Source organism: Balaenoptera ricei, chromosome 1 (assembly GCF_028023285.1).
Source record: "Balaenoptera ricei isolate mBalRic1 chromosome 1, mBalRic1.hap2, whole genome shotgun sequence".
In the NCBI taxonomy this organism is placed as follows: Eukaryota; Metazoa; Chordata; class Mammalia; order Artiodactyla; family Balaenopteridae; genus Balaenoptera; species Balaenoptera ricei.
In genome coordinates, this window is record NC_082639.1 from 192,082,776 (window position 1) to 192,105,772 (window position 22,997).

General features: G+C 59.9%; 2 protein-coding genes across 3 annotated transcripts in view; both read right to left on the reverse strand.

Annotated features, from left to right (window-relative positions):
• The window catches only part of CACNA1S (calcium voltage-gated channel subunit alpha1 S), a 62,782-nt gene extending 56,357 nt beyond the window's left edge, over positions 1-6,425 (reverse strand). For both annotated transcript variants that reach the window (XM_059943174.1, XM_059943167.1), the window contains exons 1-2: positions 5,738-6,425; positions 4,060-4,165 (exon numbers count right to left, since the gene is read on the reverse strand). In XM_059943174.1, the coding sequence (XP_059799157.1) occupies positions 4,060-4,165; positions 5,738-5,889 (258 nt within the window). In that variant the 5' untranslated portion in view covers positions 5,890-6,425. The remainder of the gene's footprint in view (positions 1-4,059; positions 4,166-5,737) is intronic.
• Positions 6,426-7,387: 962 nt separating this feature from the next.
• Positions 7,388-7,915, reverse strand: ASCL5 (achaete-scute family bHLH transcription factor 5). Its single transcript, XM_059906270.1, has one exon. It carries the CDS (start codon positions 7,913-7,915, stop codon positions 7,388-7,390), a length of 528 nt encoding a protein of 175 aa, XP_059762253.1.
• Between the last annotated feature and the right edge of the window lie 15,082 nt (positions 7,916-22,997).

Here is a 22,997-nt window from a genome sequence, read left to right on the forward strand (position 1 = left end):
ATGGTGACAGCGATGATGATGATTGGCTGGAGGATGGGGCCGGGGGCGGGGTCAGGAAAGCCGTTCAGATGAGTTGGATGTTGGAAGGAGAGGAGAAGGGTTAAAGAGATTGGGGACAGATGGTGGGTGGGGTGAAGGAGAATTTTTTGTCTGAAATAATCCTTTGGTCATAGCTGCCAGGGATTATACACTTTGACTCTGGAACAACCCGGGGTCTCTGTGACCAGGGGCTTTGTGGCTGGGGAGCCCACGCCGAGGCACTGTGATCCCCTCATGATAAAGATTCCTTGTGTCGATAGACAACGTGGCATAATTTATAAGGGCTTGACTCATCCAGAACCTTCTCTGAACTTTGCGGTGTTATCCCCATTTTACAAGTGAGGGAACTGAGGGCACAGAGAAGTTAAGTAACTTGCCCAAGATCACACAGCTGTAGCTCCAGAGCCCACTGTCTGAACCACCATCGGCTTCTCCAGCCAGGCTGATGCAGCTTTCAGCCTCAGTGAGAGCTGGGGGGAGGAGGAGGAGGGGGGAGGAGGAGGAGGAGGAGGAGGGGGAGGAAAAAGCTCCCGGAGGGGCCCCCTGCCTCCCAGGGGAGATTGTTCCCAGGACAGGTGTCGAGGCTTCCCTCCCACGAGCGAGGGTGCCAGCTGCCTCGAGTCTGCACACCAGGCCCCTGTGGGAAGGCTTTCTTGCCCCCTGACCTTTCCCCCTTCACCCCAGCTAGTCTGCAGTCACCCAAAGTGAGGGAGCTTCTGTCACCCAGTGCTCAGACCTGCAAATCTACGTGCTGGGTGGACGCAGCCTCTGCACCTGCACCGTCTGGGGTTGACCTCGCCGTCCCCCTCCCCCAGTCCAGCCTGCTCCTCCCCCAGGAACGCCTGTCTCGGAAAGCGATACCACCATCTGCTCCGTCACCCCCTCTGAAACCCAAGTGTCACCCTCGCCGTCTTCCTCCCCTCCCCCACACTCTGTCCGCACGCCCGTCAGGCACCAAGGCCACAGATCCCCCCTCCTAAATCTCCCACTTCTCCGTCTTCACCATCACCTGGGCCTCAGTTCCACTGGACACCACTTTCCCTGCTTCCGCCCCACCCCCCACCCCCCTCGCTCTACCTGATAGCCTGAGAGATGCTCCAAATCCCAGCCCATCTCTCTACCTCGTGCCCCCAGTCCTTTGCCCACGTGGCCCCTCACCCAGAGCTCTCCTCTTGCGGGGCTGTGACAGCCTCTTCTCCATGCCCCACCCTCATCCGGGACCCTCTCCAGGACCGGCCTGCCCAGTGCAAGATGCAAGTGCAGGGCGCTTGTTCACAACCTGTGCCATTAAAGGTGCTAAGATGCCTTCCTTCCACGCTCCCTTTGTCAGCCTATCATGGTGGGGTTTATGGCCTATTTAGTGCTTTGTGGAGGGTGCAGACCCTTCCAGGCACCTCCCCTCCGTGACCCAGCGCACATGCCGCCCCCAGCCATGCCCTGGCCCTTCACACGGGCCCAGTGCCTCCACCCAAGGCGGACAGGCCTCCCCCAAGGAGACACTGAGCACCAGGAGGGGGGTGGGCCGGAAGCTGGACCCTGCAGGGCCCTCTCTGAATGGGCCGTGGTGCTGTCAGCCCAGGCTGGGGACTGACACACCAAAGGGCACGTGTGCCAACCCTGACGCTCCCAGGACCACGCCCAGGCTCTGCCAGGTGGCCTCCCAGGAGACTGAGCTGAGAGTCTGTCCTCAGAGACAGGGGAGGGGTAGGAAGTGACAGAAGGCAGGACCACGAGTGAGCCACGGCCCCGTGCCCTGTCCCCGTCGAACTTCACTTACAAAACATGGACTCAAAGATGAAATTATCAGATGTTTCGATGCCACCCCAGAGCATCACCCCCTGAGCACAGGGCCCTCCCGAGTGCAGGTCACACCCCGTGAAGCCGGCCCTGCCCTCCAGGCTCAGGTCAGACATGCCATCCGCTGGGGCCACCCTGACCCCCCCGTCTCACTCAAGTTCTCCTCCAGGACAACGTCCAAGTGCACCCAGACCTTGCATGTTTCCCATTTCCTTTTAACTGCTTGTTTGATTGATTGGATGAATTAATCTCTGTCAAGATGGGAATTATGTCTGTTTGGTTCACAAGTAGGTCCCCTGTACGTACCAGGGATGTAACAGGCACACGACAAATATCTGTTAAATAAGTAAGAAAGTTAGTGCAGAGTGGGTCCTTGGGCCTCCCTTCTCCCAACCGTGGTTCTGTTGGATGACTGGGGGGGTCCCAGACCTTCCTCAGATTCCTACAAAGTGGCCAATAGGGCAAGGAAGAGAGAAAGCCCCCATCTCCCTCCCTCCTGCTCTAACTGCCCTCCCTTCCCTCTTGCTGGCTTTTGCGGAGATCAGCCTATAACTACAAGTAGAAGCGGGGAGGCCTCAGCTAGGAGCTGGCTGTGTGACCTTGAGTATCACCTGCCCTCTCTGGGCTTCACAACAAAGGGTCCCTCACTGATGAGCAATGACCCACCCAGCTCTGACCTTTGACGTGATGGTCGTTACTTTGGGAAGGTTTCCGGTCCGGTTCTGCCAGGGAACTCATCACCCTGTCTCTACGAGCCCTAGAACTTACCCAAGACTCCGTCACTCAGCCCACAGGCCAAAGGCAAGCACACAGCACCGTGTGAACTTTTTAGGGCAGCCGTTTTGTTTCAAGATGGCAGGCGACATACCCACTAAAGTCTGATTCTGCACCTTCAAGGAGGGTGGAGTTTCTTTCCAAAACAGTCAACTTCTTAAGGAGTTGAAATGGAACCGAGGCCCCCTGATATGAACTCCTAAAGGGTGGAGTGGATGCAGGACCCTCCTGGATTCCAGAGCGTAGACAAGGGACCAGCCTCATGGGGCCCAGGCTCCGAGAAGCACCTTCCCCGCCTGCCTCACCGCAGGCCCTGCCTGCTTTCGATCCCACTCTCCGAGCTCTTCCACTTATAGCCAAGCACACACTTAGAATCCCAGCTTCTCCCCAGCTCAAGATAGATTCCCATGGAAACCAGCGCAAAGCAGAGGCAGAAATAAATGCCATCCTTTCAGGCCCTGGACGCGTGCTGACAGCTCTCCTTCCGCCCACCCCGCAGAGTTAGTGCAGGAAAAGCGTGCTGAAAGGGCGGGTCCATCGGCCTGTCCCCTCAGGAGCCTGGTAAATGCCCGAGAACAACATCTCCAGGGGCTTCCCCAGGGCCCCTCGTACTGTTACCACGTTGGTGGCACAGCTATACAGGCCAGGTCTGAAAGTCAGAGCCCCGCGTCTGAGACCCTATGAGAAGACGCGTGCATGTGGGTGACCCCCTGAGCCTCGGTTTCCTTGTCTTGTAATGGGTCTAATAACGTTACTGACTTCACGGGGGCAGTTACAGGAAGTGAAAAAGATAATAATGTAGACTATTTAGCACAGAACCTGGCATCTAATAAGCACTTAATAAATGTCAAGCATTTTATTATGATCTAGCTCTTGGGTAAGTCCATCTTTTACCCCCCTTAAGCCTCAGTTTTCTCACCCATAAACACAGTGAGGTGGGGAGGAGCCAGGACAGCCTGATTCTGGAAAACCCCTTCCAGCCGTGGCCTTTTCTGGCCTGTGGACTTGCTACTGGTGACGGAGTGAGGAGAGCGTGGCTCTAACACATGTGCTCTCTCTCCGTCAAACCATCGCGGAAAGGCAAGCTCCACAGAAGCACGATCCTTCCGGGTTACAACCACGGAAGGGAACTCAGCATTCAGCCCCCATCGTTGGCCTTACAAAGCCTCAGTTTCCACATCTGTCAAATGGGACTAGTTTAGGGGCTGTGGTGAGGAGGACATGGCTTACTCTCGTAAGGAGCTCAGCACAGCGCCCCTGGCACAGCGGGTACTTGCCCAGTGCTGATATGATGGAATCCAAAGCTCTGCAAAGCTCTGAGCCACTCAGCCAGTCCTGCAGGTGGTGGGGACGTGGGGTCTGTATCCTTGGGGGCTGTAGCTCCAGCATCATCTACCAGCCCGCAGCCTGGGCAGCAGGCCGGCAGGAGGAAGGGAAGACCCATCTTACCAGGCCGAGGTTCAGAGTGTTGCTGTCATCCTCCGGCATGGGCAGGTACACGGCCAGGGCCACACAGTTGGCAAAGATGGTGAGTAAGATGATGGTCTCGAAGGGTCTGGTGCAGGGTTAAGGAGAGCCCTCGAGTGAGGCGTGGGATTTGTGGGATTAAGGGGAAGAGCGCGCTGGGGGTCTGTCTGGACTGACTACAAGGCCAGGCTGATGGGCCCACGTTGCCCTCCTGCAGGGCACAGACGGGGCCGGGCTCCTGTGGGCCACCCGCCTCCCTCTCCTCCTACAGGGAGCGTCCACTGAGGCGCTTTGGGACCACGAGGCTCTGGCTCCTGGCTGGGGGCTACTCAGCCTCAAGGCCCGGGGACACTTAAGCCCCCGTCTCAGTACCTACCCCCCCACCCCCTGCTCTACCGACCACCGCTCTCCCCGCTCCGCGGAGCCACGGCCAGACACGCCGCGGCGCCCTCGCAGAATCAGCAAGGGAGGCTGGGGCTGCTGCGGCCTGGGCTAAGCACCCCCGGGAAGCGGGCCGGGAGGGATGAAGCCCGGACTCTGCAGCCTGAGGAGGGGCCGGTAACCGACGGTAACCGACGGCATCCGTGGCCCCAGGGCCCTGCGCCCACCCACACAGGCCCTGCCGGCCGTTTTCCGGAGGGCACTCCCACCAGGCTCCCTGGATTTGCTGGTGAGCGGCACAGCCTCCGGGGAGGCTGACCATTCGAGGGCGGGTGTGGAGGGCACTGAGGGGGAGAAGGGGGGAGGGCCGAGCTCTTCGTGCGTGGTTGGGGGACGCCCTGTACAGATGGCTAGAGGGAGACCCCGTGCCCTTCCCAGCCACCTTCCTCTGGGGTTTGAAGAGAGGCGGCCTCGGGGCAGAGGACTGGAGAGGCGACAGGATGCAGGCGAGAGAGACGGGTGGGGAAGTCTGACCCCGCCCCCCCGACAGCGGAGGGCACGACAGTGCCTCGAGGGGGCAGGGCTGACTCCTACCCAGACCTTCCGGCTCCGCCTGGGTTTTCCTTGTCCCTCCCGCTCCCTTACTCTCCTTTCTTCTAGGCAACAGCTGGTGGGAGCCTGGTCTTCCAAAACCCTTCAGAAGTATTTCAAATATTCCCGACCAGCTCACTCAGCACCCACTTGACAATGGCCTCCCCCCTCTGCATCTCCTTCCTCTCTTCCCCAAATAAGCTGGAAATTGTCATCATTCTTCCTCGCAGAGCTAATGCCAACATAGAAGGGGGCTCATGTCCCTGTGCCCACGTGGTGCCTCCCACCCAGGCCTGCTGTTCACAGCAGAGCTGGGTGCAGGCCCATCTCTCCTCCCCACCCGGCCCGCTGTCGCCTCCCCCCACCCCAGCCCTGTCCCATATCCCAGGGAGGCTGAGAGGAGCCCTCGACGCTGGGGACTGGGGATTTGGGCACACCTTCCAGCACCTTCCAGAGACACTACAGAGGCACCCAGGCTGCCTCCAGGACCTGGGCCTCAGCCCCGGCCCCTGGAAGCCCCGCCGGTTCCCCCTGCTCCTCGGTTGAGGGCTTCCTTCCCAAAGGCTCCCAGCTCCATCCCCAGGCCCCGGTCTCCGGCCCCCAAAGCCTGAGATCTGTGAGCCCCGCTCCTCCCCTCCCATGACACACACACACTCTCTCCGTGCAGCCCCTTGGCCCTGAAGGATACCTCCATTCCACGATGCTGATGCAGGCCTTCCTCACGGGGTTCTGGAGAGTCAAGCAGAACAAGGCCCGGGGCGGCCTGGGCAGGACCTCGGGAACAGGCTTCTTGGGCTGTTTCTTCCTCAGGCCCTCATCCTGGTGCAAGGACGGCTCCATGGCTCCCGTAGCCTCAGCCTCTCCTGCTCCCCACCCGCTGCCCTCTCTTCCCCGAGTCCCCAGTGCCCCTGCCTTGGGGAGCGGGCGGCTGAGCCCCTGGGCGAGCCTGCCCTGCTGAGGCAACCGGGGCGGGCCGGGGATCACTCTCCCTGCTCCCAGCGAGTAAAATGAGCCTCCGCGGGCTCTCTGCTGCCCAGCCGAGCTCCCGCGGCCAGGCAGCTGTCATTCCTCCCCAGCCCAGCCAGTGACAGCCCGGTATGTCCCCAAGGAGGCTGGGGGTGGGGCTGGGGGCTCACACATGGGTCTGGGCTGGGGCAGAGGGAGACAGGATGGAAGGTTCAAGGCTGGGGCGACGGAGAGCTCGCGAAGTGCAATGGAGCCTCAAGCTTCAGACTAGCTCCTTGGTGTCAAGGTTCAACCCACCCCTCCCCGCAGGCCCATGACACCGTCCAGAAAGGGTGCTGGGTGGTCCAGCGCAGTAGGAGTCCACAGCCCTCCCTCACATCTCTGCCTGCAGCCGTCAGGCCAAGATCCTGCACCCTCACCCCATGCCTACGCCCCGTGGGGAGGCCTCCTGGGTGTGCCCACCTTTCTCTCCCCCCCAGCCTGCCCCTAGCTGTGCAAGGGGCGGTGTCTATCTCTGGGACTCTGTGCCCTCCCCACACTGCCCCTGGCATGTACTAAGCTCTCTGTAAATGTTAGTTGAATGCATGAGGTAACAGAACACCCCACACACCCTGGAGGCAAGTGCTTGAGTGGGAAGGAGACAGGGCGCCAGAGAAGGGAAGGAGGACAACGACCTGGGAATTACAAAACCCAACGTCTTTATTTAGCCCCTTCGTGCAAACACAGCGCAGGTACACCCATGCGGTCCCCAGGCCCACAGAGTACAGTCTGAGGGGGGGACACGCAGTCCTCACCCACCCCGGGGGCGGGCGGGGGGGAAGGAAAGGGTCACACTGGGGCGTGGGGTGGGTAAGGCCCTCCATTAAGGAAGCCAGAGGGCGCCACCAGCGCACACACTCCGCCGCCTCCTGGGCTGAGTGCAGGCTGAATCTGGCCTGCGTCTCTCCCTCTGGGCTCCTCTTGGGGGCAGGGGGGGTGGGGGGAGGAGACAAGCAAGACCCCGAAGCGGACGCTGGTGTCTGAGGCCATCTCGTGGAGAGCAGGGGCGTGGCGTGCGGACCAGAGCAGACTCGCCTCCTGGGCTGCGCCCGTGGCCACGGAGGACGGAGCAGGACCACCACGACCGGGGTACCTCCGACCTTCCCCGGCGCGGGGCTGAGGCCGAGCCGGAGCCCGACCCCGGGGTGGCCGGCATGGACGGGGCGCGCGCCCTCGCCGCCCCCCGACTGCCGCTCTGGCGTCTCTCGTGCCCCTCGTCCCCCCCACCCCGCCCCCGTCCCCCCCGCTGGAAGGGACGGGGCCGGGCTTGCGCTGGCGGAGGGAGGGTGCCGCGGACGCCTGAGCACCCCTAGCCCGGGCGGCCCCAGCCCGCTCAGTGGCTGCAGTCCTCCGACTCGAAGAGGGGCGAGGAAGAGCAGCAGGAGGGCTCGGACGAGTCGGGCGCCAGGGAGGGGGGCCCCCGGGGCTCGCGGGGCCCGGGGCCGTCGGGGGCGGCGCTTAGCAGTTCCTGCAGGTGCTTGATATAGCGGATGGCGGCGCGCAGGGTCTCCACCTTGCTGAGCCGCTTCTCGGCCAGGGCGCCCGGCAGGTGGCCGCGGAGGCGCGCGTAGCCCTCGTTGACGCAGCGGACGCGCTGGCGCTCGCGCTCGTTGCGCTTCTGGATGAAGGCGGGCTCGAAGGGGTAGTCGCCCGGGAAGGGCGCGCCGGGGAACGCGGCCGCGTAGGCGTCGCAGTAGGGCGGCCGGGCGGCGCCCGGGTACAGCAGGAAGGGCACGGCGCCCAGAGGCTCGGCGCGGGCCGGGGTCGCCGGCCGGGGAGGGGGCCCGATGCCCAGCGGCAGGCAGCCGGGGGACGCCGCGGGCCGGCGGGCCGCCAGCGCCCGGCAGAAGTCGTCGTTCATGGTGCCGCGCGGAGCCGGACCCGGAGCGTGCCCCGAATCGCCCCGACTCGGGGTCTGCGCGCCCTGCCCGCGGAGCGAGTCACATCGCCAGCCGCGGCTCCGGGCGGCTGGACTGGTCAGGGCTTCTTTTCGCTCTGGGAGCAGGCTCCGAGGTCCCCCTAAGGCGAGCCATCGCGGTGGACTGTGCGGGCACGTCTCAGAGCAGCCGGCGGGGATGCGGGGTGGGCGCGGGCCTTCCCAGGGCGCAGCCCTGCGGCTCCAGCGGGCCCCGCGCCAGGGTCTTGGTCGTCACGGCCCTCGGGGTCCCCGGGCTGTGTGCCGCGCAGGAGAGGGTCCCGGCTACCGTCTCTAAAGAAGAGGGTGAACATATCAATTAGGAAGGGCCTTGCATCCTGGGCTCCTTTGTGTCACCCCACCCTCCAACGTGATTGTAAGCATCATGAGAGGAGGCAGTGGGCTGCAGAAGACATACACGCAGAGCAGGGTTCAAATCCCGGTTCACACCTTAATGCTTGGGTGCCCTCTCTGAGGCACAGTTTCCAGTATGGAGATAATTAAAACATCCCTCCCAGGAGACGAATACTGAATGAGGAGCAAATGAGAAAAAAATATACCCAAAGACGCCTCTTCCAGGGCCTGCCTTACAAAAGGTGCCCAGCGATGTCATTTCCTTTGAGGAACAAGTCTGGTCACTCGCACCTGCCAGGGTCTCACATCTGGAGGCTCCGAGCCTGCTTACTGAGTCGGCAGTAGAAACCCCAGCGGTAGCCATAAGGCAACTAAGGGTCGGACTCTTTATTGAAGGCAATGCATCTTTGGTTCAGAGGAACCCGCATGCGGTCAGGACTTTCAAAGCCCTCCTGTGTGGAGTGGCACCACCAAAGCTTTCTGTGCCCCAGTCCCCAGGGTGGGGGGGGCTGGGATGTGCCCCCTCAGCCCTCCTGGGTTTGTCCTTTCTGCCACTCAACACAAGTGCCTGTGATTTCAGCTCCGTGTGGGCAGAGCCTGGCAGGCTAGAGAGTGCACAAATGCTTGTTGAATAACTGGGAGGGAGGATGAGACAGGAAGCTGGGCTGGGAGGGGGTAGGACTAAGTCACACACAGCCCCTTTCCCAGACACCAGGATGCTCTTATTTCAGAAATAATTGGCCTGGGTTGCATTTAAGTGCCACCAACTCCTCTCACCCACGGTTATCAGATTCCACTTCGTTGTCATTTCCTCTAGGCATTCTCTCTGACCCGCCCCCTCCCCGTGTACCCAGTGTCCTGTCGATGCCATCTTGCACTTGTCACACTGCCCTCGCCACGGGAGATCTCAGGGGTCCCTGAATGAGCAAGTGAGTGGGTGCTGCAGCCCACATGGACGGGGATGGGGCAGCGGGGCCTCAGATGCCGGGCCAAGCCTTCTACCTGATGGAAGGGCCGGCTCTGTCCCTGACAGGGGAAGGTCGCTGACACACTCAGGTTCCCGAGAGTCTCCTGCACCTTCTCGTCTTTATCCTTTATCCGGGTCCCAGTCTGTTCCCAGCTAGCCCTGCCCTCCATGCTGAACGGAAACCAGGAAGAATCAACAGCGTTCAAAGTACTGCCCTTGAAAGACTGTGTGAAGCTGCAGGACAAAGTCACATACCCCTCTCCCGCTCCACGGCCTCCGAGGGCTCCCCTTTGAAGGGAAGTGTCCTTCAAGGGACGGTTCTAGAAAATCTCTTCCAAACACCCCTCGGCTCCGGACGCTCTGCTCATGCCCGACCTCACCCTTGGCTGACACGGACCCTGCGGGTCCTGGGGGCCTCTCTGCTCCCCCCCAGTCCTGCCCCAGGCTGATTGCCTGAGTTCTCCAGCCCCCAACATAGACTTTCCAGGCTGTGCATTGAGTCTTCAACCAGATAGTAAACCACCAGAAGGCAGGCCTTTCTCCCATTCTTAGTGGTGCCCCTCAGTCCCTTGCCCAGTGCTGGGCATGTAACGAGTGCTCAAAATTATTTGCTATCAGTGCTTTTGTTTTGTAAAAATATGGGATCCAGACTCTCCTCTCCTGCATGATCCCTGTCTATTCATATTTGACTTAATTATTTAAATATAATTTGATTGAGGTCAGAAGCTTATTTACATCTAATGACAATTTTAATAAATACAACTTAATATCTATTTGTGTCGATTCAATATTCAATACCTATTCATTTTCCTTACATGCTATTTACATTTTTTATGACTATTCAGAAAAGTCACTCAAGCAAGCAACCTCACAGCTTGACCATGTATTTCTTGAACTAGTTCTCTTTTTACTGTTAGAAAAGGACCGACGACCTGGCAGCGAGCTCAGGTGAGGGCACAGTTGCAGGTGAATTGTGATCTGCATTTTCCTCCGCGGAATGCTCTACCCTGGCGAGGAGCGGAAGGACACCGGGTAGTAGGTTATCCTCAAGCGGCCTGAGAGCACGTACTTACCGAGAGCATCTGTGCATGGGACTGCCCTAGGCTCTGGGATGGAGCGGTGAACAAAACCCGTGGTGAAATAATAATAATAGTAATAATAAAATAATAATGATAATAATAGCGATCGTTTATTACTCTTGCTGTGCAAGGCATCGTGCCAAGTGCTTTACGTGAAACATCGCACTTAATTCCTACACAATTCTTGTGAGGTAGGTGCTAATCTCATCCGGTTGTACAGGTGAGAAAACGGAGGCTTGTAAAGAAAGGTTAAATTACTTGCCCAAGGTTCCACAGTTAGTGATCTCATGAACTAGTAAATGCTAGTCACCCCTACCCTTCTCCCCCTCCCCCCGATTCCCTCACTATTTCTCCTAGAGCTTCACATTTGAACCTGAAGTTCAGAGGGGCTTGTGCTGACCTAACACGAGTACCTTACTAAACTATGACTCCTGTTGAAGGGGATGTTCCACTGCAGATTCTGATGATCACGCCGTTTGAGCTCCTGCCCTGGTAAGAGTGGCACCACAGGTCACCTGGGTGGTCCTCGGGAAGGTAATGGCCCCTTGCAGATGCTCTTAGGAGGATGGCCACGGACTTCTGTCGTTGGGAGGGGAGGACCGAGTTTAACCAGAGTCAAGTACAGGGAGCCGTACCCCTGGGAACCTGGTGAGGAACCCCCTCGCCTGAGCTTAAAAACATGAATACTGGGATCCTCCTTAACCTGCAGTACCTGGACAGGATCTGACCAGCAACCGAGAACCAGCCCACGGGCTCAGCTCCCGGACTGGGCGGAACCAGTTGTCGACAGCGACACCGTGTGGCCGTGAGGAGCAATGGCAGTAGCAGGTTGCTGAAATTCCAGGTTGCTGAAATTCCAGGTCCCGACTCCGTCATAATTACTCCCCCTGGGGACCGAATCCCCAGGTCTTTTGGAAAATTCGGGGTACTGGAGGACTCCCAAGAAGAGCCATGGGGTCTCCCGTTAACATCGACTACTTTCCTCCCTGAGTGGGTGGATCAGTTCACATGACTTCAACGTTCATTATATACAAATACATAAAAGATGCACCATTAAACATATTTTGTTTTCTGTAATTTGTTATTTGTATCAGTATGAAGCAACTCACTAGCTAAAAGCCTGCTTCTGAAATAGTGCGTGGGGGGCTGGCCCCGCCCACGTGAGCACGGAGGAGGCTACTGGAGGGAGGGGTTGAAGCAATACTCTCCACCTTTCTAGGGCCCTAGTTCCTCCCGGGCGGGGCTCCTTGCCCTCGGCACCTCAGGTGTACTTTCCCGGGACTGGGACGAGATGTGCTCGGCGGGAGGAACCCGATCGTCCACGAAGCTCACTGCCCGACGGAGCTGTCCCAGCTGCCCTTTTATGACCAGGACGTGTTCACAGTCATGCCTGGCACAGTCATATTGTACAAGGAACGTGGTGACACCCAGCCCAACTTGCAGCATGGTCAGGAAGCCACCAGTGGGGTCTCCTGGGCCTCCTTCCCCCGTCCTTGCTGCTCCTAATTCTGCATCAGGTGGCATTTGCCCCCCAACAGCTATTAGCTCCTTGTGGTCACATCCTGCCAGAGGCTCTCCCTACCACCCCCATGGCACATCATTACAACTTCTTGCTGATGGTTTCATGAGCATGGCCTGCCCACCCCAGGCCGTCCCTCTCCTAGGAGTCCAGCGTCTCCCGACCCCATCTCCCCCTTTCCCCAGCCCTACACCCTTCGTGGCCAGCAGGCAGCCAGAGAGCACTCTTCCCGGAGCCCTTCCTGACCCCGTCTCCCGGCCCAAGGTGTAAACTCTAAGTGCAAGAGCTCCTGCCTCATGCTTCATCTTTGAAACACACAGTCCCTGCTGCATAAATGTTTGTTGATTGACACTGGGTATCCCTGGGGAGGGCTGAACCATCTTGATGGAGCAAAGGGGGCTGTGACCTCTGAGTGGGCTGGACCATCTACAGAGCAGGTAACATAATTCTCCCTTTCCAGGTTTTCTCACTGTCTTCACCGGGACCGGAGCCAGAGGCGAGGGACTGAGACCAGAAATTGGTTGACTATGTCACTTCAGACTCGGAACAGGGCTCGGGAAGTGGCTTTGGGAGAGGTGAGCTCACTGCCCTCTGCTTCTCCTTCCACTCAGGGGTTCCTACACCGGATCGTGTGTGGTGGAGCTTATCGGCACCTTCATGAAGACATCTTCCAGAACCTCTCCTACCCCTGCCATCCCAAACTGGGAGAATTTGTAAGGAAACCAAGGACTCGGAATGACAGCACAAATGGGCTTCACCCATCCCCTGCCTACAGGCAAGGTAGTCACTGAAACCTTTCCCCAAAGGGCTCCACGGCCAAATACATTGAGAAATGCAGCCCCTTTATTCAATCCCTGGAGATCCCCAGGGTGCATCCCAGAGAAAACCCTGCAGTAAAGAAAGCTGCTTGCATTTAACCCAGAAATCCATCCCCAAGGGGACCTCAGAACGGTTTGTTCTTTTCTTTTTCTCAAGCCTCCTAACATCAAGTAGAATACATTTCAGGGAATTCTACCTTAAAATCTCCAGGATAAGCAAATGTTTTTTTCTTTTTAAAATAAGAACTGTCACAATCTCCCTTCGGAGTCTGTCTTATAGCCTGTAATTACTTCTAGGAGGATAACCTCACCACTCCCTCCTTATATATTCAACACTCCCAACCAAACGATCATTTCAGAATCTCCTCGATACCACGCTGGATCTGACCAAGGAGAAGGGCAGCCAGGCCCGGCGACCATGACCCCACAGAGCGCCCTTGAGGGCTAGAAACCAACACCTCCTCTTCTGGGCAGCTGCAGGGCTTGGCCGGCTGGTCTCGGCCTCTGTGCCCCTCTGGTCCCGTGATGAACGAGGCAGTGCTATTCACGCGCGGACCTCAGCCCAGAGCCCGCCTAGCCCCCCTCATGCCCTCCGCGCTGTGTTCCCGGCCACGGCGTTTGCCCCAGGCCGCTGCCTGCAGCCACTTCCCGAGAGGAGCCATGCCGAGCTCTGAGGCAGTGACGAAGCCAGGTGCCCAAACACGGGGACGCTCGGCTGGGACTCCGGAAGGAGGGGAAAGGCGTGGGGAAGGAAGGCTGCCATGGATTAGGTGGCTCCCGATGCCTGGCCTTGCTGGGTGCCCTGCTCTCCTGTCTCCCGTAACCCTCAGCCTGTTTACAGAAGAGGAACTGGAGGCTCAGAGAGGCTGGGACAGCTGCTCAGGGTCACACAGCTGGGGTGCAGCTCACCAGGGTCTGTTCTGTTCAAGGTGATACACGAGGACCTTCTTAGCCAGGTAGGCGTGCCCAACTTTTTGGCAGGAGTCCTGATCTTTATAGGATTTCTTGGGGGCCAGAGTTGGGGGAGGGGCTCGTCCTCTTCCTAATTCCCTTGACTGTACCCGGCGTTTACGACTCTGGGAGTCACAGGAAGGCGTTTTTGGAGAGGGCTGCCCCCAGTCCCCAGGAAGAATATCAGGCTCCCTGGAGCACCTCACGGGCCCGGGAGCCCCGTGTGAGAGGCAGCCCCACAAGCAGCAAGCACGCTTCAGGCCAGACTCTCCTAGACTGAATCCCGGCTCTGCTTTCACTGGCGGAGGTGCTGATTCTACAGACCTCAGTTTCCTCACCTGCAGAATGGGCGCAGTGACACTTCAGAGGTTATTGTAAAGATAAGAGGAACCTATGTGGGTCACCTGGCACCTAATAGGAACGGAATCACTGGCAGCTGGTATTGCCAGCACGGCTGGGGCGGCCCTGGAAAGAGCCCCTGAAGCTCTAAGATCCTGGGATGTGGCTCTGACAGGCCTGAGTCAGCAGATGCCACCCCCGACATTGCAACTGGACACAGCACCAACGCCCGCGTCCAGCAGCTCCCCAGAGCCACGTCTGTCCTAGTAGACGTCCAGAGGGAAAATTCTGTACATGAGGGCCTGACCCTTTTCTCAAGTCTCTGAAGGATTAGGGTAACACAATTCTCTAAATAAGGTGAATGTATTCAGTGTGCATCCTACCGCCTGCCTACGGATTCACCCGCCAAACCTCTCCTGAGCCTCTTCCGGAACCCCATGGAGGGCGGGGTTCAGCAGAGGACCACCCAGACTGCTGTGCCCAGGTGGGTGGACAAGGCAGGACTGCACCTCACACTTCCGCTCTGAGTGCACTCACTACAGCCCTGGGAGGTCATCGTCCCCATGTTCCAGACGAGGAGATGGGGGCACAGAGAGGTTAAGCAACCTGCCCAAGGTCACACAGCTGGTACAGGGCAGAGCTGGGATTCATACCCAGGCACTGGGGCTCCTGAGTAAGTGAGAGGTAAGAGCCAAAGGAGGTGAGGAGAAAGTGAAGACACCAGCGTGATATTCTCCGTGTCAGGCACTCTTCTCAGTGACACTTGTGTGTGCACACGCTCACACATGCATGCACAGTCATTGAGTCCTCACTACAAGGTAGGGACTATCATCACCCTTGTTTTACAGGTAGGAAAGCTGAAGCACAGAGAGGTAAAGGAACTTTCCCAGGGTCACACAGCTGATGAATTTTGAACTTGGCATTCGAGACAAATTGGTGTACACCTTGGGACTGGCCAGGCATCCCTGTCCTGTCCAGGAATGAGTCTTTCTTAACAGCCCAAGAGAGTGAGTAAACCTGAGACTCGGAAGAAAGTCTGCTCCAGACGGCATTCCTACAGCTCCACGCCCATCCGTGCCCCCTGCTGTCAGTTACACCTCAAGGGGGAGGAAGGGGCTACAGCTTAGGTGCCAGGACATCTGAACTCTTGGCCCAAAGCCACCAGTGAGTGCTAATGTGACTCGGTGGACAAGCTTTACCAAGAAAAACGGCCTCTCACCAGACTTCAGAGAGGGTGTGTGTAGGAAGAGCTCAAAGGGGTCCAAAGCCTCGTGGGAGTGGCGCTGGGGGTGCAGGACGGGGGCTGGGGAAGGGAAGGCAAAGGCGGGACCCTGACCAAAATGTCCACGGGAACCCAGCGTCCAGCCCGCCTCTTGGCCAGAAGGATGCACGCTGCTGTCGAGTGCACTTCTGGTGAGGCCCTTCCGGTCGCTGCCTGCACACGCATGCCCTCCAGGGCAGTTCCGAGCCCTTGGGATTAGTCACTGCTAACTTCAAGGGAAAAAAAGAGGAAGGGAAATCATCCCATGGGCGCTGTGAAGGCACCAGCAGCCTCAAGCGGGTGATTCTGCGGAGGATGGCGGCTCTGACCGGGAAATGGGGCTGTGTCTGAGCCTCCCTTGGTGATGACCGGTCCCCTGGGGCGGGGTTCACGGGCAGAGGGGGCAGCGCAGAAGCCTCCGCCCCCTGCCCCGACCCCGCTGGGCCATCAGCGTGGCCGTCTCCCCACCACCCCCAGGCCTGCTGCCAGCTGTAGCACCGACATCAGACAGAGAACTGTGCCTGGGGCCCAGGTCATCGCTGACTCAGGGATGGAGGAAAGGGGCTCCCTTCGCCACAAAAGGGAGCCTCCCTTCTAGGTGACTCGCGGGGGAGAAAAAAAACCCCGGAGCCACAGAATAAACGTTTGAGGTTTCCCGAGGCCCCTCCTGACCATCGATTTGTAGGTGGGAAGCGACCCTGGCTCCGGGGCTCCCGGGACGCAGCGACACCTCGGTCTGCAGGAGTGGGCAAGCTGACTCTCGCTGCTCACGCACAGGTCTCACTGGGTCGTCAGCGCGTCCTACAAGGAAGGGGTCTTCAGCCCCGTGCCACAGGCAGGAAGGGGCTGGCAGGGCCGGGGCAGGCGCCAGGTGGGCCCCCAGGTCCCTCTCCTGTGCGTGCGCGATGCCCAGGACCCTCCCGGCTGTCTCGTTCATGCAGTTACCACGTTTTAGAGAGAATCGGAGCCCTCTGCGTCTTGTCGAAAACGTGGCTTACGACGGGGGCTCTGGGGCCACTTCCCAGCCAGGACCGCGGGCAGGCCCATCCCTCCTCAGCGGGGCGGGGACGAGCAGCACCGGCCCGGGGGAGACCCCACCAGAAAGCATCCTCGCCGCCACCTGCCTGGCTCCCGGCGGCGGCCCTGACCGCACGCCCGCGCTGGACGTGTCCATCACCACGCGCGTCTCCCGAAGCATGGCTCTGACCGCGTTGCTCCCGTGGACAATCCGTCGCTCCCTGGACCTGCACGCCCTCGCTGGGCGCTGCGGGGCCTCAGCTCTCTGCCACCTCCTGCCCTCTCTCCGCGCCCCCAGCCCAGTCCTCAGCACCCCCCGCCTTTCCTCTCGCGTCTCCCCTCCCCGCCTGGGGCTGCTCCCCTCCTGGGGCGCCAGCCCCGCTTCCCACTGCCCATCCACGTCCTACGCCTCCTTCCAAAACAGTCTGGGTCTCTTCTTGTCCACAGTGCCCCCTGCCCTCTCCTCTTCTGTTCTTTATCTTTCTCCCCCGAATGCTCAGGCCTGTGCGTTTGGGGACGCTCTCCCGGGGGCCCCCGGCCTGCTGTTCCCCCCCCAACCTGTGTGCCTCGTACTCCCTCAGAAGAAGGGCAGGCCCGTGCCTCCTGCATCCCAGCCTGTGGCAGGGTGGGCCCTGCTCCCGGCACCCAGGGGGTGCCCCCGCGTGTGGTCACCTGCGAGTCTCCCAAGCTGATCGGAGAGCGTCACCGTGAAGCAGGTGCTCTCACGGGCCACATCTGGTATCTAATGTCGGCGCGGAGCAGCTCTGCAGAGGTTCTGGGCCTGAAAATGTGTAACTTTTCTATCCAGACGTTTCCTTTGGGAGCGGGGTAAAAAGCACAGGCCCTAAATGGAGGAAACGTGGGGTCTTAACAGGAACAGACCTCGGCTGACTTGACAAGGAGGGAGGGCACCCTTCACTGGGCACCTGCCAGGTGCTCGCAGCTATTTAATCCCCTCGAGGTGACTTTTCATCCCCCATTTTGCAGATGCGGAAACCAAGGCTTGGAGAGTTTAAGTGAGCTCATGTTTCTATAAATGGCAGGACTGAAAAAACAACAAAAATATTTCTCCAGCCCTTGCTCTGTGCTGGGCACTAGCGTGACCTCTTGGCTCATGTGACCCTCACAATGGTGTGACGAGGCAGGTACCATGTAACAGGTGATGGGAGAGACCAGACAAGCCGGTGGCCTGTGGCCACACAGCTGCTAAAAGACGGGGCTGGGATTTGAGCCTGGCAGCCTGCTCCAGAGGCAGTGCCCCCAACCGCTGCCCTGCGCACCCAGGCCCGCTCCCACGTCAGACACGGGACAGGCCCTCCCCTGCCCTCACCCCTCACATTCAGCTCCTTTTCCGGGACGCCTCCCCCAGCAGATCCCCAACCAGAAAATGCACACTTTAGTCTCTGGATACTGGCAGGCGGCAGGCATCCAGCCCAACCCAGAAAGACAGCCCACTGGTGGCGATGCCCTCGGCAGCTCGGCTAACCTCCCCTGCTCCCCGCAGAGGTGGGTGCTGGCCCCTCTCAGCAGGTGGCCGGCTGCTTTCTTTCCCAGGGCAGGTGGCCGAGCCCTGCCTAGCTGTGCTCCAGGCCGGCGGAGGCGTCACAATGCCCGTTACCTCTGGGGCTGCTCCTCCCGCGCCGTGGCTCCACTCCGGGCCGGTGACCGGGGCCTCCCGGAGGACCAGCCAAGGTCCCGCCGTCGCCCGCGGCGTCCTCGGCCGCCTCTGGCCGGCTTCCCGCCGCGGCACAGGAACCAGGTACACTTTACCTGATTAAGCTTCAAACAGTGACACACCCAGAAGGGGAGGGGGAAGGGCGGGGTGGGGGCACCTGTGATCTGGGATCCACTCCGAGGAGGAGACAGGGCCACCCTGGCCTCCGCTGATTGGCTCCTGAGTCCCCCAGCAAGACGCACGAATCTCCGACCGAGCCCAGGGCAGGTGGAGATGCTGTCCTCCAGGGCTGCCCGGCCCAGGGCCACGGGAGGGCTGGCACACCCGGCCCGGGGGCGGGAAGCTCGAGAGCCTCTAAGACAGGCGTCTGTGCAGCAGGAGGGCTTGAATGGGCGCTTGGGCAGTGTACGGAGTCCGCAGTGAGGAAGTCCTAACGGTTGGGGGGAGCCTGCCCCGTGTCCAGACTGGCTTTGGTGACACCAGTTCGGGTGCTGGGTGATCACTGTGCGCCCCTGGGGCTGAACCGGGAGCTAGGACGCCAGCCTCTGCAGGGACGTGGCTCCAGGACTCCTGGGCAGCTGAGCCACAGGGGCCCTTGGAGGTCACCCAGGCCACCCTCCTCGGCGGTCAGCGGACGACGCTGGCGCCCAGCGCGGGCAGGGGTGGCCCAGGACACACAGCCGGCTAGTGTGGCCTGTGGAGCGACAGCCCAGCTCTGTCTGGCAAAGCCTGCTGAGCTGGGGGAGTCAGCAGGAAGGGGGGACCTGTGTTCTGGCCCCTGCCTTGTCACCCTGTCCCGTGTGGAGGTCCGCGCTGCTTCCTCGTGGGCAGAAGGAGCGAGGGGAGTGGGCTGAGGGGCCCACAGCACCCCTTGAGCAGCGGTGGGGAGACACCCCTGCCTCGTAGACACAGGCCACACCCACCAGGCACTTACACACTCACCCCGTGAGATGAGTTACTATTCCCGCTTTTCAGCTGAGGAAACAAAGACAGATTAACTTGCCCAAGGCCACACAGCTGGAAGGGTCAGCGCTGGGCCTGGACTCGGGCAGTCCGGCCAGTGTCGCCGTGCTTGGCTGCTACACGATGAATCCTTTCTGGTAAGGTCCAGGGTTTCCAGCCCGGGGTCTGTTTGGAGCCTGGTCTGAGCCGCCCTGCACCATCGGGCCAGCAGAGCCTTGTCAAGACCCCCTCTCAGTACTCTGTCACCCTATTAGGCCAACGGGGGGCACTGGAATCTTAAGTTGTCCACAGGTGTCAGAGCTGATGGTGGCCCAGAAACCAACTGGCCTCACCAAACCAGCATCATTGGCACGCGGCTCCTTCCAAAATTTCTTCCCAAATTCTGCCATTTCTGCCATGTCTGAGTACCATTTGTACTCAGTGTCTTCCTGATATTCTTCCTTACGTGAACCCACTTCCCTCCTTTTACTTGCCCTTCGCCTTATCATTCACAAAATCATGCAGTTCATGTGCTAGTTACCTTCTGATCTAATGCACAGTAAGATAATCACATAACTACTAGAAGAAAAAGCGCTCTTCCGGGCACCACCTGGAGTCGCCTTGCACATGTGGGCCGCCCTTGGGGAACCACGGGCTGGTTTCAGGTCCTCACTCTCCATCTGGAGAAGCTGAGGCTCGGACGGATTGTCTGCACCCGGTCGCACGGCGAGGGACAGCAGGGCCGGGGCAGGGCCAGGCTCCGGACGCCCGGTGGAGCCTTACCCTCTGTGTCCGCCCTGATGCAGGAGGCCGAGGAGGCCAGGGGTCTCGGGTCAGCCGGCCTCCGGCTGCTTGCCCCACACCCGGGGACAGGGGGCCACAGGACTCATCGCCCCCCAGGAAGTTCGGGGCAGAACTTCCACAAGGTGGGATTTGGCTGAGGGGTCAGGGTTTCTGGAGTCCTAGGGCCCCTGATGTCACGGTGCAGGAAGTCCCTCTGGCATCTACAGACCCTGCCTGGCTGGCTGGGGGTTATGCTGTCACAGAGATGATGTGAGTGAGAAGACCCAGCACCCAGCAGGGTTGTTCTAAGCGTTTTAGACACAGTAACAGTGTAGTCCTTACACCCCCATGAGGTGCCCGCGCCCCTGCAGTGAGGCAGAGCTGGGGTCTGCACCCGGCTGCTGGCCCAGAGCTCACGCTCTTAACGCCCCACCCGCCTTACTAGATGGAGGCCCAGGCTTCCGGGGTTTTGGCCCCTGCCCCTCGTCTGACGAGCACTTACTACAGGCCAGGCCCCGGGCCCCGGTATCATTACGGAAGAGGAGACTGCCTCGGACAGGAGGGGGCGGAAGGGCCGAGCGGGGTCAGGAAGCCAGGTCCCTCCCGCTTCCGGGCCTGCTCCCTGGCCCGCGGGAGTTGCGCGGCACGGCACGCAGGTGCTCAGGGATGGACAGAGAAGCCAGGCCCGGGCACCCCTCTTCCGGCCCTCAGTCACCTCTTCAAGCTCTGCCCCCGCTTCAGCATGCCCAGGGCAGGGCAGTGACCCTTCGGAGCCGAGGGACGCAGAGCCTCCTGGGCACCTATGGCTGGCACCCCCTCCACCCCGGGTGAGCATGTGTCTGGGGGGCCGTCAGCGCCCCTCCAAGGGCCTCAGAGTCCCCACCAGTAACTCCCGCCAATTTGCCTGGGGTTAACGATCAGAGGGGCAGGTGGACAATGGCCTCAGTAAAGCACTCAGGCCCTAGAGGAGTTCCCTGGTGGCCTAGTGGTTAGGATTCTGGGCTTTCGCTGCTGTGGCCCGGGTTCAATCCCTGGTTGGCGAACTGAGATCCCACAAGCCGCGAGGCGTGGCCAAAAACGAACAAAAGAAACCTCAGGCCATAGGACGTGGGGAGCCCTGGAGAGTCTTGAAGGAGTGAAGTGATGTGATCAGAGTAAAGCGAGCTCCCCGGCGCTCCCCACGAGAACCCCAAGAGAAATGATGAACTGGGCAGTGGTTGTCGGGCAGAGGGGAGGAAACAGATGCCCCAGCTGCCAGGACTTCGTGAGTGACCGGCAGTGGGACCTCCAGCCCAGGGAGACTCAAGTCTCCAACGACCCCCTGGTTTCTGGCTTGAGCAGCTTGGCGACTGGTGGCACCACCGACGCCGATAGAGGAACTAAAAGCAGCCGATTTCCAGGCAAGGACGCGTTTATTTTCGGACGTGCTGATTTTGACAGGCTCTGTGGGCCCCAGGGGGGAGGGTCCGGCTGAGAGCCAGGTAGAAGGTCTGGAGCTGGGGATCAGGTCTGGGCTAGAGTTGGAGATTCTAGAATTAACATCAGGAAACCACCAGAGAGAAAAGCCTCGGAGAAAACGTCCACGTTAGATTGTAGATTGAGCTGAGCGGCCTGAGCAGGGAGGCCCGGGAAGCCACGATATCCGGGGCGAAGGATCCAGTGTCAGCGCAGCATAAGGGCTGGGAGGGCACGGGCCGAGGACGCGCTCTGGGTCCAGCAGTTACACTCACCAGCACCTCCACCTGTGGAGGGCTCGGGGGAGGGACTGAGTGGGGACAGGGAAGGGACCGCCATAGCCAGAGTTGAGCGTGGAGCCCACCGATGGGCCTTTCAGGACAGGAGACTTGAGTGTGTGGATAGGCTGGGTGGCACCGGGCAACAGGACGAGCTTGGAGGTGATGGCGGTCCCAGGGAGAGGGGACGGGTGGGTTGGCCTTGAACAGGAAGCAATCTCCAAGATCAGAGCAGTCGAGATAAATAGGAAGGAAAACTGCAGGTGCAGGTAAGGAAATTGTGAGATCACACCTGACGGCCTTGATTTTCCCCAAGCAGTGAGGCAAGACTTCCTACGTTAGGGAGAAGGGGACAGAAATACAGGAAGCTTGCCTAGGATTAATGCCAAAGGGCGAATGGCCCCCTGGAGGGGTGGGAGATGCGGCAGAGACGGTGGGCCTGCAGGGGCCCTGCTCAGTCTTGCGAGCAGGTGCAGAACTGAGCTGCAGGGGCGGGGGCAGCGGGCGGGTGCTGGTAACGGGGCAGGCTGGGCTGGAGACCCGTGGTTGAGGATTCGCGGGGTTAAGAATGATGCGAGGAAGCCAGAGAATGAAGGAGCTGGAGCTGGTCCGGGTTAGGGGTGGAAGGGGGAGCCCAGGAGCGGGATGGCCCCTTGCTCCCCGTTCCCCGCACGTGTCGCTTGACCAATTCCAAGGCTCGGTCCCCAGGGCCAAACCCAACAAGTTCTTCCCAGGTGGGAACAAACCTTTGCAGAACAGTGTGGCTGGTGGCTTTGATTGGAGACAAACAGGACTTCTGAACACGACACTAGAACTTATTTCTCAGATGAGGCGGGGGAACAGTTCCTTCTGGCCTCTGCTGGCCGGCTGCAGGGGCCCTGCTCCCAGGTCACTCACAGAAAGGCGCCGAGGCACACCTGGGCGTAGTCGTCCGAAACCAGCGTGTGTGCGAAGTCAAAGCACACTGAGAGGCTTGGTTACCGGCTGAGTCCTTAAGACACTGAAGAATCATTCCTAACCTTTCACATTAATTTATTTTCATATACTGGGCTTATTTGTAGTTAACAACAGCTGCCTGCTACAGACCAAATCCTTAAGACTACCCGACAGGTCAGATCACCTGCAGGACTCAACCAAGACGCAGAGAAACAACAGCACTCGAGGTCTCCCCTGGGCAGTGTGGTTCAGAGGAGTATCTGGCAATGTGAGACACCAGTTTCTGGATTGATGATTCTTGATAAGCTGACACACCTGTCTACCCACTGTTGGAAAGCATCCCCATCGTGGAAGAACTCGCGGCCACCGAGGCCTCTGAAGCAGCGTGTGGCCTGGCCGGCACCAAGTGTACGCTGGGCAAACTAGGGCGGAGACGCAGCCGGCACTGGGTCCTCTGCGCGGCCACCTGCAGCCCACCACAAGCCTCATGCTGGCCGGGCACGCTGGCCCAGGACCCGTCAACCCGGCCCCTCCACTGTGTCCCTCGCTCACTTCCAATGCCAACCCCAAGTCTCTGCTCCTCCGGAGCCCCGTCTACACATCACCTGGCCCATGCCCTTCAGTACCTGTACATGGCTCTGAACTTGGGCACAT

What these genes read in the sequence shown, in the direction of transcription:
- ASCL5 (XM_059906270.1), bottom strand. Translation starts at nt 7,915, where the DNA reads ATGAACGACGACTTCTGCCGGGCGCTGGCGGCCCGCCGGCCCGCGGCG.